Source organism: Syngnathoides biaculeatus, chromosome 7, assembly GCF_019802595.1.
Source record: "Syngnathoides biaculeatus isolate LvHL_M chromosome 7, ASM1980259v1, whole genome shotgun sequence".
Taxonomy (NCBI): Eukaryota; Metazoa; Chordata; class Actinopteri; order Syngnathiformes; family Syngnathidae; genus Syngnathoides; species Syngnathoides biaculeatus.
The window spans coordinates 1,934,733-1,955,008 of NC_084646.1; the positions used below are offsets into that span (position 1 = coordinate 1,934,733).

The following is a 20,276-nucleotide window of genomic DNA, read 5'->3' on the forward strand; positions in this document are numbered from 1 at the left end:
GCATTTAATCCTGAAAGACTACATTTCAATCACGTCTAGATTGTTTTATTGGAAATCTACTGTGGTAGTGTATCAAGGAAACAAAAACAACTGTCATTATCCAAATAGTACTTGGACCTAACTGTAGTCCAGCAGGGGGTTTGCAGCCAGTTACAATCTAACCGGGCCCATTTCGAGGTTTATTAACAAGGAGGTTGTGTGAACACAAACGTGGGAAGCGTGGGGAGAAAACAAAAATGTAAATTTCCACAACTTTGTTTCAGAGGGAAGCTGAGGGAGCGTGACAAAGACAACGGAAGGAGAGAGACGAGACACATTGATCTGAAGGGGTTTAGTCCTTACGTCGCTGTGAGAAGCGCTCTTCAGCCTCCCCTGGAAAGAGAGCACCAGGTTAATAAATGCAGCACGCGCCACCGGCCGCACGCTCGGCGGCAAGATGAGCCCACATTTTGGGACGCGTGGTCAACGGACACCGCGATCGGCGCCTCCTATTAATCGGCATGCGCTCCAGAGTGAACACGTGGATTGACTTTAGGAAAGAACATACATGGCATACTTGGAAAAAACAACATGCAAAATGACTTGTATGGGATTTAATGCTATGATGTGTACGCATAGTTCAATCTCATTCTAATGGAATGCGTCATTACCATATTTTCATTGACTTCATTTGTAAAGTATGATGTTTATGTGCCCTAACAAAACATTATAAATCACTTCTTAGCAATGCGCTTCCGTGGCTCGAATCAACAGGCCTTTACATGTGATGTATTATATTTGTTTAAACTCAAAATTCATGTTTTTTGAAGGATTCCAATAACACGTAACCAACTTTTATCCATTTCACGGTTAAATTAGGTGGACGGGGGACAGCATAGTTCAGGTCCCATCAAGATTTGAGCTTTGATCACTGGATTTGGACCAAGTGCCGTTACGACATTGAACCACATCAAATCATTTGGGCAACTGATTTCATAAAGGCTATAAAAAAATAAGCTTTTACGAGGAATTATGGATATCCTGCCTCAACGGCCTGCAGACAAAATCCAAACAGGAAGCAAAAGTACGTGCAACTTGACATTCGAAAGGATCAGACATCATCTTTTCTTTTGTTTGGCACCAAATCCAAGTGAGTCCAAGTGTTTTCCATCCATCCACGCATCCATTCTCTTAGCCGCTTATCCTCACGAGGGTCGCGGGGAGTATTGGAGCCTATCCCAGCTGTCAACGGGCAGGAGGCAGGGTACACCCTGAACTGGTTGCCAGCCAATCGCAGGGCAAATGGAGAAATACAACAGTCGCACTCACGATCACACCTCGGGGCAATTTAGAGTGCCAAATTAATGTTGCACGTTTTTTGGTATGTGGGAGGAAAACGGAGTGCCCGGAGGAAACCCACGCAGGCACGGGGAGAACATGCAAACTCCACACAGGTGGGTCCGGGATTGATCCCGGGACCTCAGAACTGTGCTTTACCAGCTGATCCACCGTGCTGCTGAATTAGTACCTAGCTAGCCTATTTTGCTTACAGGAGACAGCTCAATAGTTCAGGTCTCACTGAGATTTGAACTCAGATCACCGGATAAACAAAAATCCAGACTCCTAAACATTACACGGTGAACGCCACAACTCAGACACCATTACTAGGGAAGGTCACAATAGAGGATGTTTAGCCACAGAATTTGGGATTTTGAGCCATGTTTCACACTGGATTGATAATATTACCATACTATATACATATATATTTAGGGTTATTTGACGGTCTACCCTCTGTACAACCTTTATGTGATCATCTAGAGCTGTAAGATTAAAAGCATCATATTGAACCAAAATCGGCATGTCTTGTGCTGTCGATTAGAACTTACTGGAGTTATAAAGCAATGCTGTTCAGACAAGAACCAACATTACAGTCATCTTAGGGAACAACAGAACACGAGACCAAATCAGGACAGACCAACACGAAAGGTCTGCAGAGAGACAAACAGCACAGTACAGCATCGTACGGTTTCACTGGGAGAAGACTGCAGTGTTGAAAGAGGTCAGATGCAAGCAACAAACCCACAGTGGGGGGAGTTTTTAGGAGGCAACAACTTCAAACGGGTGAGAAAGGAGTGAAGGGAAAAGGTGGCAGACACCCGAGGGATCCCACTGACCCCCGATTTGGGGTCCCGGCGCATGAGAAGAAACAAGGCAACATCAGGCACAGGCCAGGCGGGCCACTTCCTGTTCGAGTGGCAGGCTCAGGAAGAGGAGACAGAAGAAACAGAGCACTGACTGGTCGAGGTGGGTTTTTTTTTTTTTTTTTTTTTTTTTTTTGAGAAGGGTCAGGGGGCCTTTCACAACCAGAAATGCACCATGCGTCTGTCTTCTCAAAAGACAAAGTAGAAGGACAGAAGAAGAGACCAAGCAGTGTTAATTTTTCTCCTATTCAAATTTGGTAAAATCATGCTTTATTGGCAGTTAAACTGTGCATATGCGGTGTACAGTTGAAGCCAGATGTTTACATACACCGTCCAAAAAGACATTTCATTTTTTTCCTTACTGTCTTAAGTCAAATCAGACTGAACCTCTCCTGTTTCAGGTGAGTCAGGATCACCAAAATTGTTTAATTTTGTTAAATGCCACAATAATGAAAGAGACAATTTCTTAGAGAATTTGATATTATCTTCTTTGAGGTCAAAGGTTTACATCGACAAAATGTACAACGTCTTTAAAGAACGTGGATAACGAGGTCATGGTTTTGGGAGATCCTGTTAGGTTAACTGACCTGTGAGTTACTTGATGACACAACTGAGGATGTATTTAAGTGCACACCTCAAACATTCTGCTTCTTTGTTTGAAATTATGGGGACAAATAACAATAAATCAGCTAGGAAATCAGAAAAAGAATTGTGGCGCTCCACAAGTCTGGGTCATTTTTGGGTGCAATTTCCAGATGCTTCAAGGTGTCATGTTCATCTGTTCAAACAATGATACAATCATGGGAATATCCAGCCATCACACTGCTCAGGATGGAGACGGACTATGTGTCCCAGATATGAACATGTCTTTGACTTAAAGTGGAACTCAACGTAGAACAAAAGCTAAAAACCTTGGGGAGATGCTGAATGAAGCCGGTCAGAAAGTGTCATTATCCACAGTGAAAGCCCATTCACAGATGATGAAGTCATTAATCCTAAAGAAACATAACAGGCAAGATTAAAGTTTGAAGAAAAAAAAAAAAAAACACAGAGACAGAGATCTTTACTTCTGACATGTCCTGTGGTCTAATGAAACTAAAGTTGAGCTGTTTGGCCAAAATTATCATAACATCTGCAGGAAAAAAAGGGAAGCTTGTAGAGCTAAGAACACCGTACCAACTGTGAAGCACGGAGGTGGCAGCATCATGTTGTGGGGCTGTTTTGCTCCAGCAAGAACTGAAGCTCTTCATCATGAAGGAAGAACATTACATGGAGATATTAAGGCAACATCTGAAGACATAAGTCAGGAAGCTAAAACTTGGGCAAAAATGGACTCAGATCATCTCGAGATCGGACAGGTTTCTGGTCTGTTGCTTAGAAACGCGGAGTTTCAGCTCCCTCCAAAGATTTTCTATTGGGTTTAGTTCTGGAGAGTGTCTAGGCCACGCCAGAACCTTGATATGCTTCTTACGGAACCACTCCTTGGTTTTCCTGGCTGTGTGCTTCGGGTCATTGTCATGTTGAAAGACCCAGCCACGACCCATCTTCAATGCTCTGACCGAGGGAAAGAGGTTGGTCCCCAAAATCTCACAACACATGGCTGCGGTCATCCTTTACTTAATACAGTGCAGTCGTCCTGTCCCATGTGCAGAAAAACACCCCCAAAGCATGATGCTACCACCCCCATGCTTCACAGTAGGGATGGCGTTCTTGGGATGGAACTCATCATTTGTCTTCCTCCAAACACGGTTAGCGGAATTATGACCAAAAAGTTCCATTTTGGTCTCATCTGACCACAAAACCTTCTCCCATGACTCCTCTGTATCATCCAAATGGTCATTGGCAAACTTAAGACGGGCCTTGACATGTGCTGGTTTAAGCAGGGGAACCTTCCGTGCCATGCATGATTTCAAACCATGACGTCTTGATGTATTACCAACAGTCACCTTGGAAACGGTGGTCCCAGCACTTTTCAGGTCATTGACCAAGTCCTGTCGTGTCGTCCTGGGCTGATTCCTCACCTTTCTAATGATCAATGATACCCCATGAGGTGATATCTTGCATTAACTGACTATCATGTTTAGCTTCTTCCATTTTTTAATGATTGCTCCAACAGTGAACCTTTTTTCACCAAGCTGGTTGGCAATTTCTCCGTAGCCCTTTCCAGCCATGTGGAGTTGCACAATTTTGTCCTTGGTGTCTTTGGACAGCTCTTTGGTCTTGGCCATATTACAAGTTTGAGTCTTGCTGATTGTATGGGGTGGAGAGGTGTTTTTATGTAGCTAACAACCTCACACAGGTGCATCTGATTCAGGTTCATACATGGAGTGGAGGTGGACTTTTAAAGGCGGACTAACAGGTCTTTGAGGTTCTGAATTCTACCTGATAGACAGGTGCTCAAATACTTATTTGAAACTGTATCACGCAAATAAATCGTTGAAAAATCATACATTGTGATTTCTGGATTTTTCTTTTTAGATGATCTCTCTCACAGTGGACTCGCGTACATGATGAAAATTTCAGCCCCTTTCATGATTTGTAAGTGGGAGAACTTGCAATATAGCAGGGTGTTCAAATACTTATTTTCTTCACTGTGACCACTCAGTTACACCAGTTCTGTCAGGAGGAATGGGCCAGGATTCCAGTAGGGTATTGTCAGAAGTTTGTGGAAGGTCCCCCAAAACGTTTGACCCAAGTCACGCAGTTCAAAGGAAATGCTACGCAAGACTTTTGACAGAACATGAAATCCTCTACGAAATTCTTTTTCTCATTATTGAGGAATTTTAACAAAATGAGACCCTTTTGGTGATCCTGACAGACCTGAAACAGGTTAAGTCTGATTTCACTTCAGACAGTGAGACGAAAAATGAAACGTGTTTTTGCACAGTGTAAACATCTGCCTTCAACTGTATACACGGTACATATTTAATGTAAAAGAAATGTATTTTACAATAATAGCACGTAAAAGAATAAAAATCACAGTTTAATGCATTAATAAAGTTACTGCTGGAAGACAAACCCTTTTTTTGTCATGACTATAATCTATTTTTCTTGTCACCATTTTTTTTGTAATTAACACTGGATGAAAAGAGAGGACGCAAAGAGAGGCTGGTGAGATGCAGGCTGGGTGGGGGGCAAAAAAAAAAACCCAAACAAACGGGGGAGGAGATCGCAGCCACATATAGCAAGAAGAAACCAACCACCGCAGACGGACAGACAGACAGACACGCAGGAGTGCTTTACTTACAATCATCTGTGGAGGGAGAGCGGTGGGAGCAGGATGTAATCGTAATCACAACAACCAGAAAAAAGGGTCAGTCAAGCTGCAAAGAGCCCCACATCAGTCACACAAAACACCCCCACAAGTCCTGGAGGGAGGGGGGGGGGCCAATTGAGTCAAGAGGAGGAACCATCATCAGCGTGGAAGACTTGAACGCTACTTACTTCGTTACCAATCATTTTTAACGGTGATATGAGGCTCTTGAAATGATAACCAAACACAGATAGAGCACACGTATATATTAAAAAAAAAAAAAAAAAAAAAAAAAAACAGACTGCTTTCCAAAATGTACGCTTCTCTCTCTTTTCTTTTTTTTTGGGGGGGAAGAGGGCCACATCCTAGAGGATAAGACGGGCTGACATAGTGGAGAGCAGATCTGAGCTGGTATGCAAATGATATGATGCGCTCCTTTAGTGTGGATGTGCGTGGGTCGATTGTTGTCTATACCATTTGTTTATGAGAGAGTCGGCGCCATCTTGAATTGCACACTCAACGCGCCTTTGTTCTTCCTTTCCACACATTTCTCCCCCATCTTCCTTTCCTGCCATGCCAACTAAACGGCGAGGAGTGTGTGTGTGCGTGTGTCCGTGTACTTTGATACTGCAAAAGTCGGCACTTTCACACCTTCAATCACGTTGCTGTACTGTTTGGAAGTACAGGGAACCCAACCCGATCCCCAGCCACAATATTTCATTTTAAAAATAGTTTGCATTCCACCCCCCTCACACACACACACATACACGCGCACATGTGCACGCACGCACGTTTAAAAACCTTTTAACTTATCAACACATTGTAAATATATTGCTACACTCGCCAAGCATAAAATGTATACAAAATATTAGACCATATTGTAGTGTCTGTGTGTTATTTAGATGCTTGAGCCTTTAGGAGGCGTGTGAGTCTCCGGTTGTGAGCTGAGGCTGAGAGCAGCTTTTTGCATATATGTGCTGATTGTTTGTTATGTTAAGAAATGTCTGAAAAGTGTATGAGTGACTGTGGCCCTCCTTTGCCACAGTCAGGTGGGGGAGTCAGAAACTGAAGACGCGTTGAGAGGAATTTGATTTTGTCCTTTTTATTTATCCATCCATCCATCCATCCAGCCATGTCCTTAGTCGCTTATCCTCACAAGGGCCTATCCCAGCTTTAAATGGGCAGGAGGTGGGGTACACCCTGAAATGGTTGCCAGCCAATCGCAGGGCACATGGAGACAAACAGCCGCACTCACACCTACGGCCAATTTAGAGTGTCCAATTAATATTGCGTGTTTTTTGGGATGTGGGAGGAAACCGGAGTGCCCGGAGAAAACCCACGCAGGCACGTGGAGAACATGCAAACTCCAAACAGGTGGGGTCCGGGATTGATCCCGAAACCTCGGAACTGTGAGGCTAATACTTTACTAGCTGAGCCACCGTGCTGCATCGAGATTTAGATATTGATTTAGAAATGTAATTTATGGTGCAGTCGAAACTATTACGTATTGAAGACATTCATCATTCATAAGATTAATGGGTTGAAAAGTTATAAATTCATATTTACTAATGTAATGAGGATCAATTGGGGAAAATATGTCATCTCTTCTTTAAGGATCGTTTATAATCTTTCTGCGCATAAACGATTTTTGACGTATTCCTCCCACCGCGACAAGCGTGGTTCTGCATGCGGCCCCCAAAAAAACCCTGTTCCCAGAACTGTGTGGCCAATGCTTTCCAGGTGAGGCTCCCTGTCGCGCCTTTTTATTTATGATATAAATAAAGAATTGATTGATTTCTTGATTGAAGCAAGTGCACTGTAAAGTATAAATAACATATTTCTGTGACAGATATATATGTTCCACATGGTGGGAATGCAATTGATGAGCTGTGATATTTACATTGTCGAAACATGCGTACAAAGGTTTAAATAAGAAATAAATACTAAAGATGGCATCACTTAATTATCTGATTACTGTGTCGCTTTGTGAATTCTGTGTCAAAGGCAACATAAAAATGTAAATTATTATTACTGTTACTAATGATGTCCGTGACTTTTGTCTGTGCATGTTAGATCGCCGAGTTTCAGCTTTCACGCCGACGAGGCAAAACAGTCCCTGTGGATTTGCATTTTGGGTTTGTCGAGGCGTTTTTGATGCGTCGGCTTCCCGCGCACGCCTGCATGAGTTATGCATTTCTAAATTGATGCGCGCTTACCGTTTGATCGGTGAGCGGCGGCAGAACTATCGTCTTCTCCATGGTGTTCATCACAAGCTTCCACAGCTCCTTAAGCACCCGCTTCAGAACCGTCTTCTCGCAGATCTTGGCGAAGAGAGTCAGGCTGAGGAGAAAGAGTGAAAAGAAAATGATGGTGAAAAATCGAGAGGAAACGCAATTCCCAGGAAAATGCCGGTTGAAATGGGATGATGCCCAACAGGGAGGTTTGGTTCAGGAAGTGGTTCTATTCTCTATAATTCTATAGACACAGGACACATATTGTGCTGTCTGTGTTCACGTGTACGAGATCAGGATATTGACATCGAATAGTCTTACAAGACGACACACGCATCAAATGTTGCAGCGTGCTAAGAGTGCTCCAATGAGTTTTTAGACTTGGTGAAGGAACTTGTCTGTAACTGTCTCTGAAAATGTTTTCATTTGTGAATATTATTTGTATTTGAGTTGAGGAAGTGGAAAGCATTCATTCCGTGTCCTGCTTCCACGTTGCTTGCGGAGACTGGGAAATTGCAAGTGCTTCCGTGAGAGAAGAAAATGGGCTAGCATGAGACCGCATGGATACAGAGAAACTCTAATAGATATATATATATATATATATATATATATATACAGGGATATATACATGATACATATATATACACATATAGCTAGATAGTACAGATATATACAGAGATATAACACATACACACACATACAACCAGATATACAGCATGGGGATAGATACATGACATAGACACACACATAGATAGAGAGAGATAAAACACACCACAGAGATATATAACATCACCACACACATAGAGGATATATATATAGAAACACACAACAGGATATAGAGATATAGATACACACACACTATATATATATACAAGACACACACAGACATATATTACACGAAGATATAGATATTGAGATAGGATATAGATAGACACACACAAGATATAGAATATAGATACACACACCATATATAGGAGACACACACACACACACATATATATATATAATATATATATATAACACACATATATATATATATATATATATATATATATATATATATATATAATATATATATATATATATATATATATACACACACACACAACACACACACACACATATACACACACACACACACATATATATATATATATATACACACACCACACACACACAGGGCAGTGAGATGAAATAGGACCACTTGATTCGAGGCCGAGAGTGGTCACTATGCCATGAGTAGAGGTTCCACTGAGAAAACTCAATTCCACTTGGGAGGGCCATATGATTTAAATATGACAGCAAAAAATGTACAAAATTTCAGCCAGATTTCTAGTAATTGTGTGTAAGTATAGCAGACAAAGAAAAAGCTCAACCGAAGGTTTGGACGGAACTTCACAGAGGCATAAGTTTTTTTTATAGATAGCACACAACATACTATAACCCTTTTTCAAACCTGTTCCAAGTAACTGATGAAACAGCGCAGGTCCCACTGAGACTCATATAAGTGAAAACAAAAGAAACCATTTTCATGCACAGTCTTTTTTTCTTAATGTGCTGATGAGATATCGACAAGACTGGATGATACTCAAAATAAAGTGAGTCGCACTCAGAGCATACAAAATATGATCAGGACATCGCGAGTTGATTGACTCACTTGCTGTCCAGGAACTCCATGATGGGTTGCAGGACGTTGTCAGCATCCTGGGCCACGCTGCTGGCATTTCCGACATTTGACGTTCCTTTTACCTGCGCCAAAATGTCCCCCATCTGCTTCACATTCTCTTCGATGTGAGGCTGGAAACTGTTAAAAAAAAATGTATTCATAATGAAGTTAAATATGAACGTGGTGTGCCAAGTCCACTTATGAAAGCAAGTACGTGTTGGAGTACCTGACGGAAAAGACTCTGCTGAGGTCGTCCATTACATTGTTTAGTTTAACCTGCAAGTCCTTCAAGATGTCGCTGGCCTCGACGCACAACTGAGACCAAGGAAGCACAGCACTTTTTTAATGTCACCTATGTCATGTAATTGTAATTGTATATCGCATGACTGCAAATTGTACGGACAGATTTGATCTTGTAGTCGAGTTGTTAGCCTGAATTAAAACGAAGCTATTGATAAAAATGGAGGTCGACTCACATCTTTTCCACCCATAGCCTCAAACATTTTCTCCAGCTGCACTCTCAACTGTTGGATGTTGTTGATAAGGATGCAGGGCTAAATCAGACGAAAAAAATAGCTTAAAAAATACGGCTAAATATAAAAACAGTACGGCAACGGCGTGTTTATTGCCGCTTACCACTTTCTCCATTGTGACGTAGTTGGCAAACAACTTGGAGATGATGTCAGCATATGAAAGAAGTACGTTGCTGATGGTCTGGAAAGTGACACACGATTAAAAAAAAAACATCTGTCGTTTGTGTTGAGTACTGGTACATAGGATAGTGGCAAACCAGGTGTACCTCAAGGCTCAATCCTAGGGCCATTGCAGAAATAAATGTACTGTATTTAGTTTCGAGTGACTGACCTTTGCAAATCGTTTCATGTAGTGTCCGACGATCTGTGGATCCGGACACTCTAATTTTCTGATAATCTCAAAGCTCTGGTTGAGCTGGGAGAACACATCAACTACAGAACAGGAGAACAGGGCATGCTCTGATGTGACCTGGAACTGTGGGCCAGAAAAGACAGATGCAAAGAATACAAATGACGAGGGGAAGACGAGGATCAGGGAAATTAAATAAATGTCTGTTATGAGTAGATCCACAATGTTATGAAAACCATTTTATGTCTACAGTATTTAGTTTAAAGCAGACACTTTAGAGGCATTTTGGTCCAATCGCCACCAGATTTGAGCCACGTACACTAAACCGATAGGCGTTGCTAAAACAGAAAACTGAAATAACTGAAGCGTTGAAGAGAAGAAGAAGGAGAAGACAATTTATAATCATGGTCGTCAATTGATAACGTTTGTAAAACCCAGTTCTATAGCAGGAAATGTTATCATCCGTATACCCGATATCACAACTGCCGGTTGTTTCATGTCTATTTTTACACACTGAACCGAGTGCTCAGATGACCCTCCAGGGAGTCTCGCTAATGAGGTGAGGACAATTTTTCCTGCTGTGAAATCTCTGGAATGATGGCTTTAATCCACACTTCCCCTAATATGCGGCAGAGCCTTTAAACAAACTCTCCTCAAGGTTTTTAATGCTCGCAAGCACACTCCACATCGCTGTGTCCGTGTTATTATTGCCAACGAGCCTGAATAAAGAGACGGGCGAAAGGGCAGGAGGAGGCGTTGCAGGGAGGAGAAAAGTGATAGCTTTGAGAAACCATAAAAAGAGAGATTACGGCCATTCTGCCTGAACAACAGCAACAGCTCCGCAAATGCGGGAGGGTGGGGGGGCTTTGAAAAAGTGTTTACCCCATCTTTCTTGTCTCTCTCCAAAGCGCCATGCAGGAAGTCCCGAGACACCTCCTCATTTTCATCAAGCCACTGGATCACAAAAGGCTCAAACCACCTATGGGCAGCGGCACATTAGAGGATTTACGTAGAAAATTGACAGATTTTTTTAAATGCGGGCGTGCAGCGGGGTGCAACTCACGCAGGATACTCGGGCACTCTGCTCTTGAAGAAAGGCAAGTCTTTGCAGTACTCGTTGTAAAGCCACTTGACCTTGAAGTGCAGGTTCATGTAATCAGCACTCTTGCACAAGCGGTTTTTCTCGTGCTCTGAGAAAAGAATAAAAGCAGGCAACGAATGAAGGCTTCAGCTCCTTCCTGCAGCATGTCTGCTTTCAAAAAAGGTTGACATATTGTCCATAATGGTATCTTAAATGGACAATGTTTAAAGGCGATATCCAGTGCTTTGCATGAACAGTGTATCCAACAGGTCATGTAACACGTACCCTATTTTGACAATGTGATGTTAAATCCTCTCTCATTTAATCGTGTTTAGAGAAGATTTTTGTGGACAAGTACGACTTTTCAGGGGTGCTGCCATTTTCGCCAGTCACATGATGTATGTGGCCGTATGTGACGTGTATCGTGGCGTTCCAAACGCTCGATTACATGGGACACCATTATGCCCAGTGCTGATTTCTCGGATTTATCCTCATCTGATGAAGAAATAGCAGTATTGGTTGATCGGGAAGACGGAGGAATACTTCCATACAGATTTGAACCTGTGACTGTAATTAATGTTGAATATTCAGATGGTTATTCAGGCGGAATGACGCAGAGTCTGATGAGCGAGCTCTGTGGCGGGCGGCGAGCCGAGCTTTCAGGCGGCGGAGGCCTTTAGCCGAGCTTCGGTGGTGGCGGAGGCCTTTAACCGAGCTTCAGTGTCCGGGGCTAACGGCCTCCGCAGCCTGGAAGCTCGGCTCGTCGCCCGCCGCCGCCCGCTTCTTTAGCCCTTGATGCCGAAGCTAGGCTAAAGGCCTCCGCCGCCACCGAAGCTCGGCTAAAGGCCTCCCAAGACGTCGAAGCTCGGTTCGCGGCTCGCTGCCGGAGCTCGTCGCCTGCCTTCTGTGGTGGAGGAGGCCTTTAGCCTAGCTTCGGCGTCCGTGGCTAACACCCTCCGCCGCCTGGAACCTCGGCTCGCGGCCGCCACCGGAGCTCATTCCCGTCTGAAGAACCAGCCGCGGCTGCCGGGTCGGAGCTCCCGGGGAGCTTTGTTTACACGCTTATGTCGCGTGTAGGCCTCCGAGTAGTCAGACTCCGTGTCATTCCGCCCGAAGAGCCATCCGAGTATTCAACATTAATTACAGCCACAGGTTCAAATCTGTATAGAAGTATTCCTCCGTCTTCCCGATCTACCGATACTACTATTTCTTCATCAGATGGGGATAAAGCCGAGAAATCAGCGCTGGGCATAAATGCTGTCCATCGTAAACAAGCCTTTGTTGGGGCACGGTACACGTCACACCTGCGCATGTAGGTCAAGTGACTCGCGAAAATGGCGGCGCCCATGAAAATTTGTAAAATATTCTCTAAACACTATTAAATGAGAGAGGATTTAGCATTCATTTGTCAAAATAGGGTATATATTGCATGACCTATTGGATACACTGTTAATGCAAGCACTGGACTTCCCCTTTACAATATTTGCATTACATTTTTTACAGGGTAAGAAATGGAAATATGGACTATCCTAGTGCAAGAAATCTTAACTTTACACATGATTTTCCATGTAACATGAATGTTCTTGACTGTGATAAACGTGTAAAAAAATAACGCAATAGCTGTATAATTAAAACAAACAAATGTAATCAAAATTAATAAGGCTCACTCTTTTGGCAACAATATGAAACGACACTGACTTCGGGATGTTGGCATTTTGAGCTTTCACTGTCGTAATCCATTCCCCAGCATATCTCAATATCACCAATTAAAATTCATATCAGTCATTTTAGTGTGTCATTGAAGTTTTAAATGAGACTTTGTGTTTTCTTCTGCTGCAGATCAACCTTAAAGTCTTCAAATAGCAAACGCTATATTAATCAGGGTGGAAAATCACGCTCATTTTCACCGTCATTAGCGCGTTAATATTGCAGACTGTAGTAGCAGAAATACTCCAAGGTTTAGATGCTCACTGTGTGTTGACTCACCCTCCATTGCATATTTCATGTCCTGAGCAAACAGGTTCCACATCACTTCAGCGCTGATTTTACCCACGTTGAGCTCCTGGGGGAATCTGGATGGAAAACACCACAACGGAGTGATGAGAGGAATCTAAAAATAAATACATAAAAAACATGAGATGCAGAATTTGGTAAGGGACGAACTGGTTGAGGCAGGGTGTATAGGAGTTTTTGTCTTCCTCGATGATGGAAACAATAAGGGTGATGAGTTTGGACCAGAAGTCCAGGTTCTTGATGCTCGGTCCCTGCTCCTCTGGAGGCACTGCCCCCTGCTTGGCCTGGAGAAACAAATAAAACTGAATTCATCATCGATGCAAAAAGCAAAAAGGTAGCATCTAGTACTGTGTTCCTTCCTTGTTTACTTCAGAATCCAAACACATAAATCATATAATGCTACAATAACATTAGACTGTGTTTCCCTCCAGTATTACAATTAAATTAAAATGACTATTACTGTGGATATTTTATTTTTACCCTGTTCCAGGGCATGTATCTAACCTAATTATTTTGATTTTAAATTGCTAAAAAAAAAACTTCATGTTCAGGTGAATTCGCAAGGCTCCCTCCGAGTTATGGAGTAACATGACACTTCTCGGACGGTGGAAGTGCGCAAGCGAGTTCTTAAATTTGTCCCCAAGCTGTTATTAACACATCGAGTTGGTTAATAATGTCATGTTCTGTCATTAGCCAAGCCGCTTAACCTCACAAGGGTTGCGGGAAAGCTGGAGCCTATCCCAGCTAGCTCCGGACTACACCCTGAACTGGTCGTCAGTCAGTCGCAGGGCCGATATCGAAACCATCACTGAATGGGAATCGATCCCACGCTGCCCGCACCAAAGGCAGGCGTGTGTACCACTACACCATCAGCGACTATTCTTGGTTAATAAAGTGTAAAAATAAAAGAATATGTGGGGAAAGACCAACATTATCGATTTGTGAAAAGAAATGAAATTGGCAGCGGAGTTCAATTGGGCCCCGGCATCTAATTTGGACACCCCAAGAGTCAATGTGGTTGTCACAAGTCTTAAATTCACTTCACTTTAATTCATTTCAATTCAATTCATTTGAGAGATGGAATACACATTTCGGTAGGCGTGGGAGACCATTTAACTGTTTGACTTGTCACTGTGTGTCACTGGCGTAGACAGATGAACAAAGACACATTATTTATAGTGAATAAATAATTTCGATGAGGTGAAATTAAAGTGGCGGCATGGTGACACAGCTTGTAAAAGCGTTGGCCTCACAGTTCTGAGGACCCGGGTTTCATCCCGGCCCCACCTGTGTGGAGTTTGCATGTTCTCCCCGTGCCTGCGTGGGTTTCCTCCGGGCACTCCGGTTTCCTCCCACATCCCAAAAACGTGCAACATTAATTGGACACACCAAATTGCCCCTAGGTGTGATTGTGAGTGTGGTTGTTTGTCTCCATGTGCCCTGCGATTGGCTAGCAACCGGTTCAGTGCCTCCTGCCCGTTGACAGCTGGGATAGGCTCCAGCACTCCCCGTGACCCTTGTGAGGATAAGCGGCAAAGAAAATGGATGGATGGATGAAACTGAAGTAGTTGGGAATCACCGGATTTCAAGAAATGTGCTAAATGTTCAACTTTGATAAGGAAAAGTAATCAACCACACACAACTGTTGCCAAATAGATGTTCGAAAGTCTTACAATTACCGACTCATGTTGTCACGATGACACAATAAACACCTTCTGCTCCTAAAATAGGATGGAATCGTGTTTTTTTGAAGGGCCTAAAGCCCACATAAAGTCAATCTGTGCTGCTCACCGGGTCTGTCTGGTACTCGCGGCTGTAGAGCTCGTGGCAGTTGTTAAAGATGTACTCGTAAGTGGAATTGAGACAGGCTTTCACGCAGTCTTTCACCACCTGGCTCGCTCTGGGCGGAGATTGCAGCTCCTGGACCTGAATAATAATAATTTAAAAAAAAAACAAATCACGAGCAAGTCAGGGAGAGGCCCGTTTCAGTTCTCATAAAGCAGGTCAACGTCGATGAAGGAGGATCGAGGAAGAGGCGGCACCTTCATCCTGAAGAAGGTGATACTGGTGAGGAGGTCCACCGTGGACTTGAGGTCCTGCAGCCTCTCCGGACTGCTGGCCGGGAAGTTGTTCTGCAGGCACACAAAAAGTGTACAAAAGGTATTTGAGAGAAGAGCTAAATTGATTCCGTGAGCAGAATCGTAACTCCAAACACTTGGATCTCAAATCATTCAGCCATTCCAAACCCCCTGCCCCAAACTATTTTACTTTTAATCGGGAAGCTATCACATCAGGGTTCACCAACGCCATACCCGCGGGTGCATGGTAGCCCGCCAGGACCACTTAAAGTTCCCGCGAGGCATGTTCTAAACATAGCACGTGTCACAAATTGTAATTACTATGATTATTAATTGTGCTTTAAATTTTGAATCTGATTTGCTTACATTAATTACATTTAAAATATAATGTATAACATAAAGTCTTTATATACAGTGAAGAAAATAAGTATTTGAACACCCTGCTATATTGCAAGTTCTCCCACTTAGAAATCATAGAGAGGTCTGAAATTTTCGTCGTAGGTCCAAATAAATTGTGAACAAAAATCATACATTGTGATTTCTGGATTTTTCTTTTGAGAATATCTCTCTCACAGTGGACATGTCCCTATGATGAAAATTTCAGACCCCTCCATGATTTCTAAGTGGGAGAACTTGCATCATAGCAGTAGGTTCAAATACTCATTTTCTTCACTGTATGTGTAAAGTACAAGGAGTTCTGTTATTGTGAAAGTTTACCGCAAACAGGTCATGTAGCCCTTCATGCGATCGGTGCTCACAAAGTAGCCCTCAGCCAAAAAAATGTATCAAATCATCATCACATAATTAAATGTCAAGAATTCAACTGTTCTTGCTTCAATTCAAAGAATATTGTCCTGCTCCTTGTGGTGTATACACGTTGGCCACCTGGGGGCAGTATAATATAGACATGAATAGAGACATCGCTCCTCAGTAAGCCACAGTTATAGTAGCTGTTCTTCGCAGAGGATAAAGAATATACAGTATGTGAGTCTTATCATATTATCTGTCTACATATGTGGTTCATTATTTGTGTTGAAATTTCAATCAGTTAAAGGATCATAACACTGCTACATTGATACTATTTAATAGCCCTGAATTAATAAAAGATCCCTGATGATTCATGATGATCAATTTATTCGAGATTATGGGAGTCCAAGTGCACTTTGCGGGGCCTTAGCTTCATTTACTTCCACACAACTCGAGCTGGTCTTCATTGCGACATTATCGCTGTTAATCTATCACAATTTGATATATTTCACCCCTAATATGGGCCAAAGTCTTGGGACCCACCTATTAATAAGCAAGCAAGGGAGAAGCAATAATTATTTATTACTTATTTATTTTCCTCCATTTCACTCCTTCGAGGTGTAACAGTCAGCTGTCCCAATGCTTTAGTTTATATAGTCTGCTGTTTTAGTGGTGTATGAATAATTCACATAGCCATAAAGACCGATCACACCCCTTTGGGGAACAATAAACCCATCCATATGAGCAAACGGCGGAATAGAGTGCGCTCTTACTCGGTACATGGACAGGTCGATCCTCAGGGAGTTGTGGAGCTGATCGAGGAGCTTGACAAATCGTTCTTTCTGTGGACATTACACAGTGAAACGTCAGGGAATTTGCTGTAAAAGCTTACAGAGGTGTGTGGCAATCGATGACGTAATGTTAAAATGATGTCTTCGAATATACACATTACATCGAAATCGTTGCAGACTCGTGGTACTGGGTTTGATCTCGTTAAAAAAATTTTGATTGTGGTGAAAAAAAACGGCTGGGTCCATACCGGCTGCCGCTTTTTCATAATAATCTCACAATCTCATCAAAACATGATAATGGCATCGTAACAGAACAAAGAGCTAAATAAGAAAAGCAAATTGTTAGAAAAAATGGAGTTCAGCAAAACTGCATCACTATCAAATAATACCACTGGGTTTCAAAACATGGTTATAAACAATTTTAATGCTTTACAAAGATGTATTAAATTGCTGGAGGCTTATATGCAGTTAAAGCCCCAGTGTCATCCCTATAAATATTATAAAATATATATTGTAATAAAAAATACATATGACATTATTCATTTCAATGTCGATACAAAAAAATAAATATGAGCAGAGAGCGCATCATCCAAGTGTCATTCGACGACATCCAATTGGTCGCCATATTGGCTGCCTCCTCTGTCCGTGACGTCACACTGGGACATTCACCATTGAAAACACGCTTTGCCACCTAGTATGGGAGACGAATACGCCCTTTCTGACACAGAAGCTCTTTTCGAAGCCTCTCACAAATGAGTGACCGGGCCAATATTACCCTGTCGTTTAGAGCCATATTTAGATGATATGCGGATCATGGCCAAACCACCCCCCGATCCACCTCTGTGCGGCGGTGATACACAGCCAAACCACCTCCCCATCCAATCCACTTCCGTAGTGGAGATGAGCCACCGCGGCCCGGTGTCGTGACTAGCCACTCTGGCCTAAGCCGTGTTGATCCACAAGACCTGCGGAGGCCGTCCTTCAGCGGGTGCTGCACAGAAGCCTTCCAATGCGCACATCGACACATTTAGCACCCCTGATTTATGGATTACGCCCCGCCAACTAATTTTTTTTTTTTTTTTGTCGTTGTATACACACCTCCCTGTCATTTGAAACCCACGAAGTTCTCGTCCTTTGCACCCGTGCAATCCATTTTTCACAACTAACCGGATCTTTTGAAAAAGTATGAAGAGCGAATCCATTCTCCCGAGTGTTCCAGCAATATCCAGCAATAAAACGAGACGGCATTTCGGCTAACACGGAGGAACAACGAGCTACCTTCCAGCAGGAAAAACTAGTATAAACATACGAGCCGCCTGAGTGCGGGAATGCCCTGTAAGTCACTTCCTGTTTCTTGAAGAAAACAAATCCCTCGAGAGGATTTTCATGGCGGGAGTTACAAAAAGCCATCTATGTCAAAATCATGTTTTGTGGTGAAAAAAATGGCTAGGTTCATACGGGCTGCCGTTTTTCAAAAATAACATACTAAAAATCATACATTTTATGACATTGGTCCTTTAACCAATACCTGATGCTGAAAACTGTCCAAAAACTATTACAAAGTATTTACAATAAAATCACTGACTTACTTAAAAAACATTTAAAAATCCCAATTGTAAACTGTTTCCACAGGGTAATAATAATAATAATAATAAAAAAATCCAATTATTTTTGCTATACTCGGATTTTGCAATTGTACCTGCTGTCGAGTTACTGTAACCGACAACAGTGGCCGTTCAATGAAATGAAAATGGATTGCGTGCGTGTATGAGGACTCACCCCAAAGTTGGACGCGGCAAAGCGGTCTGAGGCCGAAACATTGTTAGTCGCCTGTGTGGTGTGAGCGTAGTAGGCGTTGATGTTGGCAAGCAGGGTGCTCATCACCGCAGGCACGCCCGGGCACATGTACTTGGATGACAGGCAGGCAAAGTGACTGCAAAAAAAAAAAAAAAAAAAAGGTGAACATTTTGGAACCACTTCCATCCATGAGCCGCTGTGATTTTTCGGTGAGGTGAGAGACTGCAACACACGTCATGGCCTGGTAGATGGACTCCACTCCGTAACGCATCGCAAACTCGTCCACTATCTCCTGAGGCGTCTCTTCGTAGTACACTTTCCACGCGTCGTCTCCTTTGGCATCGGGGATCTTCACCACGCCTGTGTTCTGGATGTCTGTCACAAAGTGGAAGAGGTTCTGCAAGAAGGAAAACAAAGAAAATTGAGGTGCGGGGCCCACTTTACTCAATACTTGCCCATTTCAACAATACACTGCTTCAGGTTTCCTGACTATTATTTCCAGCCATGCTTTTTATTTCTATTGTGAAAGGTGGCAGTCGCCTGCACCATGTTACTTGATGGATTACTCGCCATTATGTTTATTTCGATTGTGCAAGATGACTTTAGGGAGAAATAACTGGGGAGAGTGGTGAATGAGCCTTATTAGAAACAACTTATCATTTCGAGTTGTTAATTTTGATTGTGCAAAATGTTGGTTATCTTGAATCCCGTTAATTATGCGACCGAGCAAACTATGGACTATTTAGTGCAGGGGTTGCCCAGACTTTTTTACCCCAAGATCTATTTCTCAAGCATCCAGCCTCTCGCGATCGAGGGGGGAGGGACCAATTTCACAAAGATCTACCTACTACAAAAATGCAAAATCTATTCATTTTAAAGTATATTGAGGATTCTTTGTGTGTCAATGTACGTTTTTCTGCCTTGCATAACCGCATGAGCCAATATTACACAATAATTCACCAGAAACATTGAAGAGCGTTCACGGGACACTAATGTACTCCGGCACACTGTTTGGGAATCACTGGTATAGAGGGAATATTTAACTGATGCATTCTGTCCGGCAAAAAGTGGTAAATTTGTACTTCAACACCAGACTGTCATCACACTGCTTTTGAGAATCCCAACTTCAAATGCTAATAAATGAGAGTAATGATTTTATTGTGTAACAGTGCCTTTAGACTGCCAGACAACATGAATAAGCATAAATAAATACATAAATAATAAACAAAAACCAAAAAAAAAAAAAAACAAAGCAAAATTTGGACTATAAGGCCAGAAAGTGTTATGCTGCATTCTAAATTCACAGTTTACAGCCACTTCGAGGCTGCAATAACAGCAGCCAGTTCGTGTTCAAGATTCAGCTGATAGGCTCTGCTGAGTAATGGAACGGGTAATGAAGCCATTCTGGGCTGCAAATGGTCCACAATCAATCAGCGGCGTTTTCTACAGTGAGAAAGAAAGGAAATGTCTTTGGGGGCTATCCTGTCAGATGTGCTCTTTATCTCACTTGAGGAAAGAAAGCGCTCAAGTGACGTGCGTTGAGCAGGGGACCCGTCA

General features: G+C 42.6%; 1 protein-coding gene across 1 annotated transcript in view; it reads right to left on the bottom strand.

The window, feature by feature from the left end:
* unc13a (unc-13 homolog A (C. elegans)) overlaps positions 1–20,276 on the bottom strand; it is a 71,337-nt gene that overhangs the window by 14,473 nt on the left and 36,588 nt on the right. Inside the window, exons 22-37 of the mRNA XM_061826281.1 lie at positions 18,953–19,116; positions 18,702–18,855; positions 16,905–16,973; positions 15,349–15,438; positions 15,098–15,232; positions 13,457–13,590; positions 13,280–13,365; positions 11,276–11,402; positions 11,095–11,191; positions 10,195–10,338; positions 9,967–10,044; positions 9,807–9,884; positions 9,557–9,645; positions 9,322–9,468; positions 7,650–7,773; positions 343–372 (exon numbers count right to left, since the gene is read on the bottom strand). Of these exons, the coding sequence (XP_061682265.1) occupies positions 343–372; positions 7,650–7,773; positions 9,322–9,468; positions 9,557–9,645; positions 9,807–9,884; positions 9,967–10,044; positions 10,195–10,338; positions 11,095–11,191; positions 11,276–11,402; positions 13,280–13,365; positions 13,457–13,590; positions 15,098–15,232; positions 15,349–15,438; positions 16,905–16,973; positions 18,702–18,855; positions 18,953–19,116 (1,746 nt within the window). The remainder of the gene's footprint in view (positions 1–342; positions 373–7,649; positions 7,774–9,321; positions 9,469–9,556; positions 9,646–9,806; positions 9,885–9,966; positions 10,045–10,194; positions 10,339–11,094; positions 11,192–11,275; positions 11,403–13,279; positions 13,366–13,456; positions 13,591–15,097; positions 15,233–15,348; positions 15,439–16,904; positions 16,974–18,701; positions 18,856–18,952; positions 19,117–20,276) is intronic.